Source organism: Agrilus planipennis, unplaced genomic scaffold (genome assembly GCF_000699045.2).
Source record: "Agrilus planipennis isolate EAB-ADULT unplaced genomic scaffold, Apla_2.0 scaffold42, whole genome shotgun sequence".
NCBI lineage: Eukaryota > Metazoa > Arthropoda > Insecta > Coleoptera > Buprestidae > Agrilus > Agrilus planipennis.
Window position 1 is genome coordinate 365,420 of NW_020438888.1, and position 9,175 is coordinate 374,594.

General features: G+C 31.8%; 4 protein-coding genes across 5 annotated transcripts in view; 1 reads left to right on the forward strand and 3 right to left on the reverse strand.

Moving 5' to 3' along the window:
* Window positions 1-1,278, reverse strand: part of LOC112903871 (guanylate kinase-like) — an 11,639-nt gene extending 10,361 nt beyond the window's left edge. The window contains exon 1 of the mRNA XM_025981780.1: window positions 6-1,278. Coding sequence (XP_025837565.1) covers window positions 650-1,252 — 603 coding nt within the window. The 5' untranslated portion in view covers window positions 1,253-1,278 and the 3' untranslated portion in view covers window positions 6-649. The remainder of the gene's footprint in view (window positions 1-5) is intronic.
* LOC108744899 (protein N-lysine methyltransferase FAM173B) lies at window positions 1,253-2,639 on the reverse strand. Of its 2 annotated transcripts, XM_025981784.1 has the most exons (5): window positions 2,529-2,639; window positions 2,282-2,421; window positions 2,040-2,219; window positions 1,798-1,979; window positions 1,253-1,341 (listed from the first exon to the last, which is right to left on the reverse strand). In XM_025981784.1, the coding sequence occupies exons 2-5, from the start codon at window positions 2,367-2,369 to the stop codon at window positions 1,339-1,341; spliced, it is 453 nt and encodes a 150-aa protein (XP_025837569.1). In that variant the 5' UTR covers window positions 2,370-2,421; window positions 2,529-2,639; the 3' UTR covers window positions 1,253-1,338. The 2 variants fall into 2 exon arrangements, with proteins under 2 accessions (XP_025837569.1, XP_018336362.1); XM_018480860.2 differs by having other exon boundaries at window positions 2,282-2,629.
* Window positions 2,640-3,956: 1,317 nt separating this feature from the next.
* On the reverse strand, window positions 3,957-5,248 carry LOC108744870 (protein phosphatase inhibitor 2). Its single transcript, XM_025981782.1, has 3 exons — window positions 4,869-5,248; window positions 4,516-4,686; window positions 3,957-4,297 (listed from the first exon to the last, which is right to left on the reverse strand). The coding sequence occupies exons 1-3, from the start codon at window positions 4,952-4,954 to the stop codon at window positions 3,991-3,993; spliced, it is 564 nt and encodes a 187-aa protein (XP_025837567.1). The 5' UTR covers window positions 4,955-5,248; the 3' UTR covers window positions 3,957-3,990.
* Window positions 5,249-5,369: 121 nt separating this feature from the next.
* Window positions 5,370-9,175, forward strand: part of LOC108744871 — a 52,663-nt gene continuing 48,857 nt past the window's right edge. The window contains exon 1 of the mRNA XM_025981800.1: window positions 5,370-5,473. The gene's annotated coding sequence lies outside the window, so the exon portion shown is untranslated. The remainder of the gene's footprint in view (window positions 5,474-9,175) is intronic.

A 9,175-nucleotide genomic window follows, 5' to 3' on the forward strand; every position in this document is an offset into this window, starting at 1 on the left:
TAGACCTGAAAGACTTAAGACAATATAACCTCCCTTGTATCATTTAGGAATATTATTAGTACATAAAATCGTAACGATGATGAACACTATTTATTTTACCTAATATTTTTCTTTAAACGAAGTCTGTAGACTATATTTAACTTTTAGCTTAATCCTAAAATCTACTTTGAAGTTACCAACTAATTTTTTTGTAGTGAAAACATCGAGGTAGCATAACATTATTATCAAGTACTATTTCTAAGTTATCTACTTCTAATTATTTTAAAATTCATTTAGAGTATGCACACAGTTACAAGAAAAATACTAATACTAAATTCTACAGCCCTTATTTTCTTATTAAGCTAAATTAAATTAATATTAAGTACAAAATTTAAAAGGTTTAAATTCAAAAATAGATTATAGTTTGTTTTCGTTAAAAAAAAAAATTGGAAACCATTTTTATGCCTTTCTTCTTGGCCGAACTATGATTGAGCCATTTTCATTTTTGTTCAACAAATTTTGTTGTCAATAATGCAATTTTCAGAATAATTTAATTTGCATCAGAATTTTGGATTATTTTCAAGCATAACATAAACCTTTTGTTCTTTTTTATTTTACTTTGGAAAAAGGAACAAACACCATGTTTCATTTAATTCCCTTCTTGTGCCTTTTATTTTCCTTGTTTACCATTCAAAACATGATTTTTGACAAATTTCTTAAGTTGGTCATAAGCATGTTCCAAATTATCATTAAGAACTACTAAGTCAAAATTTCCAGGCTCTTCCCCATACTGCACTTCGTGAGATGCCACACTCAGTCTCCTCTTCAAAGTTTCTTCGGTTTCTGTCTTTCTTTGCCTCAATCTCTCCTCCAAAACGTTCAAATTTGGAGGTTTAATGAACACGTAGAAAGGGTTTAAATCCGTCTTTTTGATTTGTTTCACCCCCTGCACGTCGATGTCCAGTACGCAAACTTTTCCCTGGTCGAGGACAGTTTTAACTGCGTCCTTGCTCGTGCCATACATGTTACCCCCAAAGGTGGCATTCTCAATGAATTTCCCCTCTTCGATATCCTGTTTCATCTTTTCTGCAGTAGTAAAATGGTAGTGTTTACCATCGATTTCCCCTGGTCTTGGCAGACGGGTCGTGTGACTCACACTGAACCCAAAAGTGTTGGGGTAATCCTCTAGGAGTTTTTTCAACAGGGTGCTCTTACCCGTGCCAGATGGCCCACAGAGAACCAGGGGGCGGAGGCCTCTTGTATTATTGGCCATTTTCGTAAAAAATCGGACGAAAGCCGTCGTGAAAGAAAAGTACTTTTAATATTCCCTTAACAGAATTTTCCGATTTTTTGGAAAAATTACTGTAAAGAAAAAACATATATGTACACAGGGTGTCTTGTAACCTTTTCCTTTAATATAATATAAGATGAAAAAGCAAAATAATTTGCCCTTCTGCAGTAATTTTATTTGTCAGAACAAAAGCTTTATGTCATTATTAACTTTCTAGCAAAATTAAACTGCCTTTAGCCTGTAAAGCAATTTACTCAGGTGTATATTGATACTGATAATGTATCATTTGATATTATGTGTTATTATCACGAGATAATAAATTTCTAACTTAATTAATTTCATAATAGTACTTATTAGTAATGTTTATCAATTTCACCTCAAGTACAATGATAGCTGCTGTTAATGTTATTAAGCTGTATATTATATGAGTATTACACTATATTTTATTCATGTTTTCAAATAGTTGTTGTCCTACTTTTAAGAATGCTTCTGAATTTTAAAAATTGAAAAGTAGTTTTTATACACACCATCTGCTCAACCCCAAATATGACTATATTGTCGTACTGGGACAAATTGAATTTCCACAAATCCTTCCTCAGAAATTTTGTCTTTTTGCTCAAACCATTTAATTGGGCTTGTACTTTACTGTATAACACTAACCACAAGTTAAGTTCTACTCCTGATGAAGCAAAACCATTTTTTGCTGTTTCTATAAATTAAAAAAGGATTATTATCGTGCAATTTTTACTGCCAAGTGAGTAGTACCTACCAAAAACTATTCTTCCATCCCCTGAACCTAAATCTATCAATTGTCCCTTTCGATTTTGTAAAGCTGTTAGTATATTGTTTACTTGTGTATTTGTGGCTGGGATATAAGGCAGGCAATACTTTCTCAGTGCAGGACTAACAAACGGGGCACAAATAACTGTAAGGCCGACAGCTAATCCACCTGTTCGAGTTTAAAGTGTGGCTGAAATTACAAACTTTGAAGACCAAGTCATAATTTCATACCTGTTAAGCCTAGTAAAACTTTACCGGTTGTTGATAGTGTAGTGTTCGGTGACCTACTGGCGTATATTTCATCAGGAAATGTATTCATATTCACAATGTTTTACGTAGTTTTTAAAGGAATCAGCAACGTGCGCAGGTACCTTTTTAGAATGATAAAATTGATTATTGGTAAAAATGTCGCACGTGTCGTTAAATTAATTATTCAGATAATAGATTTGCTGACTAATTAAACTGATATATCACTTACTGTAGCAGTTATAATTTGAAATATTTCACGTACAATATCGACAAATTCAATTAAATAGTAAGGTTAAATCCGTCTGACGTTTACAATAGAAAACGCCATAGATAATAAAACGTCAAGGGCAGCCATGATTTTTGTAGCCATGGATATCGGAAATGATTTAACTGTGTCTAACAGCACAGCCGCCGTGTAACTCGTATAAATTACTTTCTAATTTCCCTTACTAATATTCAACGTAAACGGCCATTTTTAGACTTACATCTGCCATATATTTCTCTTAAAAGATTAATATTGCGTATATTCTTCTTTTTATCCGAAATTTCAATTTACTTCAAAATAGACCCATTATCAATTAATTACTCGATTTTGCTTCCAATAAAAAAAAGTAGTTTAAAGTATTTATTTTTGCTTTTCTAAAAACTACATTTCACTAGTATATATAAATTGTTTAGCATTTCCCATAATACTATTATACGATATGTACGTAATATAAATATTTCTTTTATATTTCCAGATTAGGTTATAATTCATAAGATACATTTTTGTAGTATAGCTCTTTGTTAATTATTAGAATGTTGCTCACACTTGTGTTTATTTTATCACTGTTATGAATACATAATTAAATTTCTTTTAAGTATCAGGTTTGTCAAGATGGTAATTAAAATTATATTCCTTTTTGCAGATGGATAAGTATACTGTAGACTTAGACAAAGTACTAAATGATTTTGAATACAGTGAACTAACAGACCAGTATAACTCTTCAAAAGTGAAATGTAACGAACCTAATTCTACTGACTTGGGAGGTGTTAGAAGTACACCCCACAGAAATGATTCCACCTCTGCTTACAAACTGTCAAGTGCAAAACATTCAATAAACAATGTCTTTCAAAGTTTAAATGAATACCTAAATACAGACATAAGATCACATGAGCAACAAAACTATGAAAGTTATAATGAAAATATCAAGTATCCAGAAGAACTACCTGTTAATAAAACTAGCAGCATAATCAATAATTCAGAAAATGTAACTGAAAATAAAACTAGAGCTGATCTGAAGGAGTTCATCATTAATAATGATTTGAGTAATTGTAAGACTGATGTAGACAATACAAGCAAAAACTTCAATGTAAATAGTAGTGGTAATATGCAAAAAGTAAATAACGAAGTTAGTAACATCCAAGTCAGTGATATTACGGTAGGCAAAGATGAAGGTGAACAAAACTCAGAAAAAAGTGGTGAAATTNCAGCCCAAATGACAAAGAGCAGATCTCTAAAGGAAGCACAGCCCGTGATATATTTATAAAATGTATCAACGTTGGTGTTGTTACTTGTAAAACTTTTTTTCACGACCAATCATAACTAAGAAAATAGCTCTATAAGTATAATTGAATAAAATATATAATTATTATAAAGTTAGGGAGCTTTTTTTACTTTTTTTTTCGATACTTCAGTTGAAACTAGTGAATCATAGATCATCGGAAGACTGGCCTGACGAGTCGTCGTTTTCCTTTTGGTTTGAGCTCTTAGCTCCTTGGTCCTTAACCTTTTGCCTACCATTATCAGATGATCCCTCGTCCTCCTCTTCCTCTTCCTCCAAAAGTTTCTTCGCCAATTTCACAGCATAATACTCATTGTAGTGCTTCTTGCGCTTCATCTCAAACTCCTTTTTCTTCTGCCTTTCTTCTGGTGTGAGATCTTCATCTTCGCTCTCTTCACTTTCAAATGAACGCGACTGTAACACTTTTGGAAGTTTATCTTCACCCAGTCTTATTCTGAAAAGATAAACTATCAATAAAATAAATTAAATATCTTGTAATTTGACAATATATTTCCCAAGGTTGGATTAGAGACAATTTTGATATAGTTTAGTCCTGAAATGGAAATTATTTAATAATGTAGTGTAATAAAATATCTTCATAGTTATTTTATTGCATTAGATAAGTTTTTAATAGTAGCAGTAACCTTCAAATGTTAATGAAAAATTGCTTACTTTTCTGCCAAAGCGTTAACATCCAATTCTTTTGAATTATCAACTTGATCTTCGAAATTGTAAGGGGTTTTAGGCTCGTCCACTTTCATATGACCGTAGTCTTTATCTGGGGGATGTAGTGTGGCTATGATGTTCATTTCATCCCATTTTGTCCCTTTGTTTTTTGCCTTCCTGGAATATTTCTAGGTTAAGTCTGACCAAACTTAATTTGATAAAAAAAGGCATCCGTGTAGTAGTGTAAATACGAATAATAACTGTTTTACATCGATAAACGATAAATGAAATTAAATAAAAAACACCATCGGATAATGGAATTATTTAGGTGTGTATTGAAATAACCTCATTTTTCTTACTTCTGCGCTGACTGGTCGGGAGCATCAAAACTGCTGGAATTTTTTAAAATCCCTTTCTTAGGTTTTTTCTGCAAATTATCTGCCATTAGTATAGTTCGACGGTTTTCTGTAATTTCGCTTTAAAACCACCACTTTCATAGTACTGTCAACTTTACAGAAGTCGTTTAGTTTGACATTTGCAATTTTCGAGTACACAGAACACCGTCATAATATTTATGTAGTTTCACTGTAACTTTTTGCGCAAACGCAAAATTCGAATGTCATCCCTTTTCACATTTTAAAAAACCAACTACAAATTTGCAATTATTTTTTATCTAAAACATTATTCATGACATTTTTTGCGATTATAAACATGACATTTGCAAAAATTGTGGGTTATGATTAAAAAAGTAGTTCAAATGAAATGGCCGAACATTTCGTCTACTAAAATAAGAATGGTAGAGTTGTCATGTTGACGCATGCGCAAGGATGTTAAATTTTCCAGGCTTTCTTTAGCGTTATATATTAAATTTCAGTCTGAAATAAACCGGCGGAAGGTGTATATCGTAAGCTGTTTGTTCTGTGGTGTTATTTATAAATAAATCGGTGAATTTTTAGCCCTAGCGGTAAGTTTCACTCAATCTTTCGCTCATTTTCTACTATTTAAGTCCTATAACCTTTTGGATCGTTAAAACTTGATTCTGTACGTATAACGAATACACAGGTATATTTTGCACCTGCATTATCATCCATTAACATCCCGAAAGGTGTACAAGAATAGATGTATATTTTTTATTTTTTGCGAATAATATAATTGTGGCATTGCCCCGCCCAAGTGTTTAATCCTGGTTACTATTTAAACTCGATCAAACGAATACATTGTATTTTGCTTATTGCAAGTTAGTTTTTGATAAAGTGTATTGAGCCTTCTCCGAAGAACTGGACGTTTTTGAATTCTCAAAACCGGTCCTATTTTTTTTAACCAGTAAACAAATAACGCCGGCTCTAGTTCGTAAGTACGAACCAACATTCATTCGCTTCGAGTTAAAACATTTTAATAATGTTACATGAAAATCATCGAGTTTAAAAATAAACTAATAATTTTTTTGAAGATCTTGAATTTTACAATTACGTACTACCCAGGTCTACATAGGTACCTACCCATTTGGTACCCAGAAATGTTACAGACCCATTAGTTCTTCATTAATTAATATCTAAAGGTTAAAACTGTATCAGTTTTTCATTTTTGTTCATAACATTCTTGAGGTTGTATTAATTACTCTCCAAGCAGTTGTTGATAACTAATTATCAAGTATTGTTGACTTTTAAATAAAATAAACGTTTCGTTCTAAATTGTCGGTCATTTTTAAGGATAATTGCAACATGAAAAGAAAAAATGCCGACAAAGGAATGTATAATTTTTTATGTTCGGTTAAAATTTTGCCATGTATGTATATAATTTGTCTTACTTATATACGGGTAAGGAAAAAACTTTACCGAACATAGAAATTACACATTTCTTTTTCAGCATTTTCTCTTTAGGGCTAAAGGCAAACTATCTGTACGAATTTTCGTACACCAAGTCGTATTTTTCAAAAGATTACGTGCTCTGTCGTCATTTATAAATTAAAACATTCGTCATTTGCGCCTTTTTTATACGGACCAAAAAAAAAATGCGAATTCTTGTTCTGGGTCAATAACACGTCAAATTCCCAGCAACAAAAAGACTTGGAGTGTAAAGATTTTCAACTGATAATCACTCCAACGGGTGTACTAACTATATATGTAGTTTATAACAATAATAATAACAATAAATAATAGCTTCTTTATATACGCTTATAATTTATTGTGCTTAAGTAGTATATCGTAATACTAGCGTGACTTTTTGATTAATTAAACATGTCTTTCTTTTTAATGTACCTATAAATCAAGAATATTATCACTATCCTATCAGGCATTTTATACATAATACAAATGCCTAAATCTAGGGAAGAAATATAAGAAATTTAGTAGGATCAAGGGTGGAAGAAGAGATATTAATAGGTAGCCGTTAGTTTTGTTTTCTGTTGCGATTGTTTTAGTTTAGTAAAAAAAGTTTCAATTGTTTTTATTATATACTGTCTAATTGTTGCTGTTTCGCAAATGTTTTTTTCATCTTCAATTGTTTTTCTTTGTGCTATTCAGGCTCGTTTTTTCTTGCCTGTAAATTTGCATACATGTACAGTCGGGCCTCGTTCTTTCTTTTATTATACGACTACGACCACGTCTGGCTATTCAGACGTGTATGTATTGGATCTTCGAGTTCGCCAATATTATGATGATGTTTAGCACTTCCTTTGCGAGGCAAGGAAATTGCATATCCTTCTGCTTGGCTAGACATCGTCGCCATTTTGGTCAAGGTCTACTTGAAAGTAATACCGTGGCGAAGCCCCTTGTTTTTCACGATGTGCTTTTGCATCGTTTGTAGGTATCTACCAAAATGATACCCGCAGTCAAAAGCTTTTTCGAAATTACCCAACATACGAAATCTTTAATTAAACCGTTTTTAATTACTTGCCAGCAAAATTAGAATAATTAGATCCACAATATACAGTCGTGGTTGTTTTAGTTCATTTCATAAGTCGAGAAAGTGATTTTGTTTAACGAACTGAAAAAAAATTGAATCTTCAATTGTTTATCGTACTTCATTGTTATCCGCGTTATTGCTTTGTTTCATCCTTTTCGGGCAATTACAAACGTTAAGTGTAATTGAATAGGCTTAATACATGCATAATACTCCGAGAAAGTTAATTGTCTGTAAAATCGGCTGTACTATTGTGGTTTGTTGTTAAGTTTCTTCTGTTTACATTCGGATTTTAAACAATTACGTATTACATGCTTTAACTCCAATAAAATGGACAACTTATCTTAATTGCGTACAAAAAAGATTCTGATAATAGCAGTCGTTAACAGATTTTTAACATTAATTAACGATAAATGGAGTAATTACTATGCCAGACACCTAATACACCTGTTATAAAAATAAAAATTACGTATAACAAAACAAGACCGAGAACAATTTGTGGTCAAAACAATAATGGAAACAATTGTATGTTCATTGTTGCGAGTTCCTCCTTGAAGGGTAACTGGTACAATAAGTTTTCCAAAAACGACTCAAACCAAGTCTAAATTTGATAGTCGAAGACCAAGTGTATACTGGTCTTACTCTACTTGCGTTTGTTCGTTACTACCAAAGACAGAGAGACGATAGTCTTCTAAAACCACACTAAAACCAAGTCTAAATGTGGCAGGTTAAGGTCAGAGATGTGATTTATTCGAAAAACTTGCATTGAAATACTTTTTTGAGAAAAGCATTTTGTTTCTATTTGTAAAATACATATTTGCCGTTAAACGTTTTGCTAGTATCTCCGATCAAACGTTATATAAAATGATGAACAAAAGTTGTTCACTTGGCCATTGAAAGTATTAGAAACTTGAAAAGGGCACAGAGACATTCCATGAATGCCTTCTAATTCTTTAACTGAAGAGAGCCCAACAAATTATAAACTCCTTGGAAATGGATAATCTAAAATATTGGATCGATATTATTTTTCGGGTTCAATACCATTTGGTCCATGGAATTTTGAAGTTCCAAATTGATATCAACCCCTGCCAAATCATCACTTATTGTACCTTTAGTAATGAACTACGAAATTCTATTAATTACGACAAAACAGCCCCCAAAACAATATCGAATTGATATACGCCAGCTGTGTAAAACTGAAAACTACAAGATATTGTGGTGTGCTAATAAATGCGTATAATCCAAAATTCTTAGAAAACAATTCGAAAAACTTCACTTGTTAGATGAACCCAAAGCTAAAGAAACATATGGATTCCATTTCGTTCTCTTATTACAATGTGTAAAAGATCAGAAACAAAATGGGGTTGTAAATATTTTGATATAAAATGATTGATGGTGATTTTACATCAATAAAATTATTTGCAACCCTATTTTGGCTCTGATCATTCACGCTAAGCAATCTATTTTGACATCAGTGTCTTTTTTCCAATTAAAACGGGTGACAAAGGTAAATAAGGAAGCATATAGAAGAATTATTTGTTGCTGAATTGAAGAAACTATAACATAAAGATAGAAAAACTATATCTCAATTATTTCAAACAGAAAAATATCAATCATACTCAATCTTAGCAGCTGGTGATATAGTGCAAACACCACTATTAGTTTAGAAAAACTCCAATCTTTAAAAAATGAGCAAATGCCTGCAAGGTTTTCTTAAAAAAAATATTTTATACTTATGTAAATGTAGAAAATTAAATAGGTACTA